The following is a 6,783-nucleotide window of genomic DNA, read 5'->3' as shown; positions in this document are numbered from 1 at the left end:
TATAAGTGTTTATCTATAATTGACATATGATTGTTATCTGTTTGTTTATCTATCCTTTATGTGTATGTTATCTATTTATTTGATATATATATGTGTGTGTGTGTTATCTGTCTATTATTTATCTATAATTTGCATATGATGATTATCTATCATGTATATGCGTGTTACCTATTTTATGTAAGTGTTATATCTTCCTTGTAATCTATCTGTTCGTCTATCTACCTTTACTATACTTGATTTTCTATCCTATATCTATAGCTTTCTATATTTCATCATCTTCAGCAATATTTTATAACCTATTATCTATCCATCCATCTCATATCTTTCTTTAATCCGTCTACCATTTATATACTTAGTATGTTTTTATCATCTATCTTTTTATGAACTAATATCTATCTTTCTATGAACTATTATACATCTTTTTGTTATCTATCTATTAATTTATAATCTACCTACTTATACTTATTTATTTATTATCTCAAATGTTTCTATATTTTATTAGGCGACTTTCTACTACTATTTATCTGTCATCTATCTATCCTATATAATATAAATCCTAGTTAAGTATATAACTAGCTAGCCATATATATATATATATATATATATATATATATATATATATATATATATATATATTATTATTATTATTCAGTATTTAGTAGTCAACTGTTGTATTTCCTCTATTTAATCTTTTTTAATACCTTTTATTTATGGCTCATCCTTTAGAACCCATTGATCTCTCATGTGATATCTATATTTATCATTTATAATCACCCATTTGTACTGTGTTAATATATGTCTATTATTAGTTGTTTCTCGTCTTTTATCTTCTATATTTTAATCATCGATCTTTATGCTGTGATCATATTAGTAGCGGCTAGCTCTGTAATTCTCTCTATAGTAGCAGTGTGGTGACCCCCCTATACCGCTGTACACTGGCCCCTAGTTGTGTGAATGAAGAGGACTGTGCACTGAGGAGACCTGACACACCAGGCTGGAGGCGGCCGTCATGTATGTGGACTTTCATCTCTCAGTCCCGGTAAAGTTCTCTTCCTCTGTCAGTCCCCAGCGCTGCCCCCTCACCTCCCTGCCCGTACACTACACCCTCCGCCCGGCTACTGAAACAGGCAAAGTCCGCCGCACGGACAGTTCACGGGGTCACAGGACCCCTTATAGTGTACTGCTCTGGTGACGTCATCCTTGTTGACAGCCAATCAGCGCACAGATAACAGAAGCCGGCGTCCAATGGGCTGTGGCAGGGCGCTGTGAGTGGCAGTGAGGGAGGATACACGGAGCGGCACCAGGGATGAAGTTGTACTAAGTACAGAGCGGAGACAGGAACAAGTTAATGGGCTTCCTGAGCTCCCAATTATCCGCCCGGTGACCGGCCCTGCACGGGACCCGCTCTCCACAGGACACAACGTGAGTGCTCTGCCTGCCGACGGGGAGAGGGGAGGTAGGGAGAGAAAGGGTTAAATTACCTGACTGTACCTGCCATACAGGGGGACCCCAACCTACAGGGTCTGCACTGGGGGGCTGGCTGCCCAACTGGACCACTTGTGCATTCCTCCATACCATTCTAATGTCAGTTATAGCTACTACATTGGGGACATCCATATAAGTACTGCCTGCTCTAAACCACCACCATCACCACCATCACCACCACCACCATCATCACCACCACCACCACCACCACCATCACCACCACCACCATCATCACCACCACCACCACCACCATCATCACCACCATCACCACCACCATCATCACCACCACCACCATCATCGCCACCATTACCATCATCATCATCACAATCACCACCACCACCACCATCATCACCATCACCACCACCATCACCACCACAATCACCACCACCACCATCACCACCATCATCACCACCATTACCACCATCATCATCACAATCACCACCACCACCACCATCATCACCACCACCATCACCACCACCATCACCACCACCACAATCACCACCACCATCACCATCACCACCACCACCATCATCACCACCACCACCATCATCACCACCACCACCATCACCACCATCACCACCACCATCACCACCACCACAATCACCACCATCACCACCACCACCATCATCACCACCATTACCACCATCATCACCACAATCACCACCCCCACCACCATCATCACCACCACCATCACCACCACCACCACCACCATCACCACCACCACCACCATCACCACCACCACCATCACCACCACCACCACCATCACCACCATCATCATCACCACCATCATCATCATCACCACAACCACCACCGCCACCATCACCACCATCATCATCACCACCAACACCACCATCACCACCATCATCACCATCACCACCACCACCATCATCACCACCACCACCATCATCACCACCATCACCACCACCATCATCATCATCATCATCATCATAGTTTAACTCACTGGATGATATCATACTTTGTCCAATGGGTCAAATAAAATGTAATGTCTCTATATCTATATTTCCATCTATCTATATTTCTTTCTGTTTATTATCCATTATCTATTTATCTATCTCATATCTATATATTTATCTATCTATATATAATCTATCTATCTATCTATGTATTGTCTGTGTCTGTTAATTATTTTATTTATTTATCTATTTGTCATCTGTATCCATGTATTTATGTATGTAGCTATTTATTTATTTATCTCTATCTATCATATCTATCTATCTATCTATCTATATCTATCTATCTATCTATCTATCTATCTATCTATCTATCTATCTATATATATATATATATATATATAATCTCTCTGTTTCCATGTATTTATTTATTTATTATCTCTCTCTGTGTCCATGAATTTATTTACGTCTTTCAGTGTCCATGTATTTCTTTCTTTCTGTATGTAATCTATTTATGTATCTACTGTCTCTCCATCTTTTTATCCACTATCTATCTATCTATCTATCTTATCTCTCTCAATATATATATATTTATATGAGATAAGATAGATGGATAGTGGAGAAAAAGATAGAGTGGATAATATATTTTATTTATATATATATTGCATTTATTTATCAATTCAATTATTAAAAGTCCATCTATTTTTATTTTTATTTACACATAAACCCATTCTGTTTAATTTTCTTATTTCCCTTAAGTATGACTCCATTTCTGAGAGTGGTGTATTTTCTATTATTTGTGGATCAGTAATGTTTATATATAGGCGATAATTGATACAAATGAGTACATATAATAAAACAGATACATGGATGGATACATGATGTAAAATAGGTTAATGTATTAAATAAACGGATAGTTCTAATGAATGGAATACATCTATTTATGTACATATAAATATAAATATATATATGTAATCAATCCGGCCCAGATAGGGCAGTGGATGGATCTGTGGTGTCATGTGACATTGATGTGTGCTCTGTATACAGGGTCGCTCTGTATGGTGACTTGTGAGGCCTCCTGATGTGACACACTGTGCCGACCCCGCATCTGTCCTGGAATGACACGAGTTGCTGCTCTGGACACAGCTGAAGTCTCTGTGGATTTGCCGTCCCGGTGGATATGTGTGCTGTATAACCCGGGACCCCAGAAGTACATTGTCCCGGGGGTCTGGAGAGCAGGAGGTGTCTGGACGGGCCGCTCTCATTGATGGTTCTGTGGAGTTGTATCTGTATAAGAGTAATACCCAAGGGTTAATAGGAGGCCGCCATGAAAGAGAAGTCCAAGAACGCTGCCCGGACTAGACGGGAGAAGGAGAACAGCGAGTTCTATGAACTGGCCAAACTACTACCCCTGCCCTCTGCCATCACCTCCCAGCTGGACAAGGCGTCCATAATCCGCCTGACTACCAGCTACCTGAAGATGAGAGTGGTCTTCCCTGAAGGTAGGTGCTGGTCACCCCTGGTTATCAGGAGCCCCGTCACTGCTCCCATCCTGGGGTCATTGTGCCCCTAAAATTCTTTTACCCACAGCCCCTCAATACAAATCTCACTCTCTGCTCACCACCTCCTGTAGACTGCCCACTACTTATACCAGTGCTCCCTGCTCCACCAAACATGTATGATAATGGAATAATAAGAACAATGTCACATGTATTACAATGTGTAGAATATTCATCTGCTACAGAATATTAACCATAAGTCATTGCGCCTATTTATCCTAACTTTTCTGTTTATACCTGATTGATGAAAGAAAAAGAACGGTAGAAAAAAATCTCTCTATACACCCACATATTTTATTGGTTAATATTTGCATTATGTAATATATATATATATATATATATATATATATATATATATATATATATATACATACATACATATATAGTCAGATTGATGCACGTGTATATGTTATTCATGGATAGCCGAATCGATATGAAGAGATATTATTTAATGCAGTGATCTTCAACCTGTGGACCTCCAGATGTTGCAAAACTTCAACTCCCAGCATGCCCGGACAGCCAACGGCTGTCCGGGCATGCTGGGAGTTGTAGTTTTGCAACTTCTGGATGACCGCAGATTGAAGATCACTGATTTATTGCTTAGAATTTAGATGGAATTGAAATATTTAAATGATTCGCGGTTTAGATTTCGTTTCTGGATTCACACACAAATATGTATATATATAAAACTATATGTGAACACACACACAAATATATATATATATATATATATATATATATATATATATATATATATATATAAAACTATATGTGAACACAAACACACACACAAATATATATATAAAACTATATGTGAATACACAAATATATATAAAACTATATGTGAACACAAACACAAATATATATATATAAAACTATATGTGAACACACACACAAATATATATATATATAAAACTATATGTGAACACACACACACACAAATATATATATAAAACTATATGTGAATGCACAAATATATATAAAACTATATGTGAACACAAACACAAATATATATATATATAAAACTATATGCGAACACACACACAAATATATATATATAAAACTATATGTGGACACACACAAATATATATATATATATATATATATAAAACTATATGTGAACACACACACAAATATATATAAAACTATATGTGAACACACACACAAATATATATAAAACTATATGTGAACACAAACACACAAATATATATATAAAACTATATGTGAACACAAACACACACACATACACAAATATATATAAAACTATTTGTGAACACACACACACACACACACACACACATATATATATATATATAACTATATGTGAACACAAACACAAATATATATATAAAACTATATGTGAACACAAACACACACACAAATATATATAAAACTATATGTGAACACAAACACACACAAATATATATATAAAACTATATGTGAACACACACACAAATATATATATATAAAACTATATGTGAACACAAACACAAATATATATATAAAACTATATGTGAACACAAACACAAATATATATATAAAACTGTGAACACAAACACACACACACAAATATATATATAAAACTAAATGTGAACACACACACAAATATATATATAAAACTATATGTGAACACAAACACAAATATATATATATATAACTATATGTGAACACAAACACAAATATATATAAAACTATATGTGAACACAAACACAAATATATATAAAACTATATGTGAACACAAACACAAATATATATAAAACTATATGTGAACACAAACACAAATATATATAAAACTATATGTGAACACAAACACAAATATATATAAAACTATATGTGAACACAAACACACAGACAAATATATATATATAACTATATGTGAACACAAACACAAATATATATAAAACTAAATGTGAACACACACACACACATATATATAAAACTATATGTGAACACACACACACATATATATAAAACTATATGTGAACACACACACAAATATATATAAAACTATATGTGAACACAAACACACAGACAAATATATATATAACTATATGTGAACACAAACACACACACAGGATATGTGAGATAGGTAAATGTTAATGTATGCGATCTTAATAGAGAGATAAGTATAGAATGATCTTATATGGTATTAGTATATATGTGGGTTATTAGTGGTGTATATAGCAGTGATATAGGGTGGGCTTCAGGCAGTATATTGGATGCTGTCAGCCATAAGCTGATATAGATAAAGCTCTGCTCCAGTCCACTGTGGATTTTCCCATTAACGATGATTTGTCGGCTCTGCCGGTCTCTGTGGGCTTTTTTTTTCTGCGTGATTTCCAGCAGATCTGGCCAATTATTGCCGGCTATGTATCTGCCTGTGTGATCAGAGGAAGCATATGGTGCAGTGTGCATGGAAGAATAGCGGCTTCTTGTCCCTGGGTGCCCAGAGAATAATGCAGCAGTCCTCCAGGGATTACACAGCCTGGCAGAGCCCTCCACTCACTATGCTAATGCATGTACAATGCCCTGGCACCCAATTAGAATCGCCAGACCCGCGGTTCTGCCCCTGAGAGGTCATTCATTGTCCCTGATTCTCCTACAGTCCTGAAGGAAGCGCTGAATATTCTATTGGACCAGGTTAGTATTTACTGGTAACATGGAATAGTCAGTCTCCAGGATTCTGAAAATAAAATGACATAAAATCCACATGAAAATTGTATTTTAATTGTTTGGATCCAGTATAACATGCTATTATACTGAATTATGTAGAACTGGGTAAACCCTGTGGAAAGAAAACAAATAAATAAACAAACAATTGAATAAAT

The 6,783-nt window shown here is 36.3% G+C and overlaps 1 protein-coding gene across 2 annotated transcripts in view; it reads left to right on the top strand.

Moving 5' to 3' along the window:
• Window positions 1-1,288: 1,288 nt before the first annotated feature.
• Window positions 1,289-6,783, top strand: part of SIM1 (SIM bHLH transcription factor 1) — a 124,187-nt gene continuing 118,692 nt past the window's right edge. Inside the window, exons 1-2 of one of the 2 annotated variants that reach the window (XM_056566187.1) lie at window positions 1,289-1,422; window positions 3,444-3,898. In XM_056566187.1, coding sequence (XP_056422162.1) covers window positions 3,724-3,898 — 175 coding nt within the window. In that variant the 5' untranslated portion in view covers window positions 1,289-1,422; window positions 3,444-3,723. Of the gene's footprint in view, window positions 1,423-3,443; window positions 3,899-6,783 lie in introns of those variants that run through there. The other variant, XM_056566189.1, reaches the window with a different exon arrangement.

Source organism: Hyla sarda, chromosome 3 (genome assembly GCF_029499605.1).
Source record: "Hyla sarda isolate aHylSar1 chromosome 3, aHylSar1.hap1, whole genome shotgun sequence".
Classification (NCBI taxonomy): Eukaryota; Metazoa; Chordata; class Amphibia; order Anura; family Hylidae; genus Hyla; species Hyla sarda.
The sequence above is the reverse complement of the archived record's forward strand: the minus strand, read 5'-3'. Positions and strand labels throughout refer to the sequence as shown.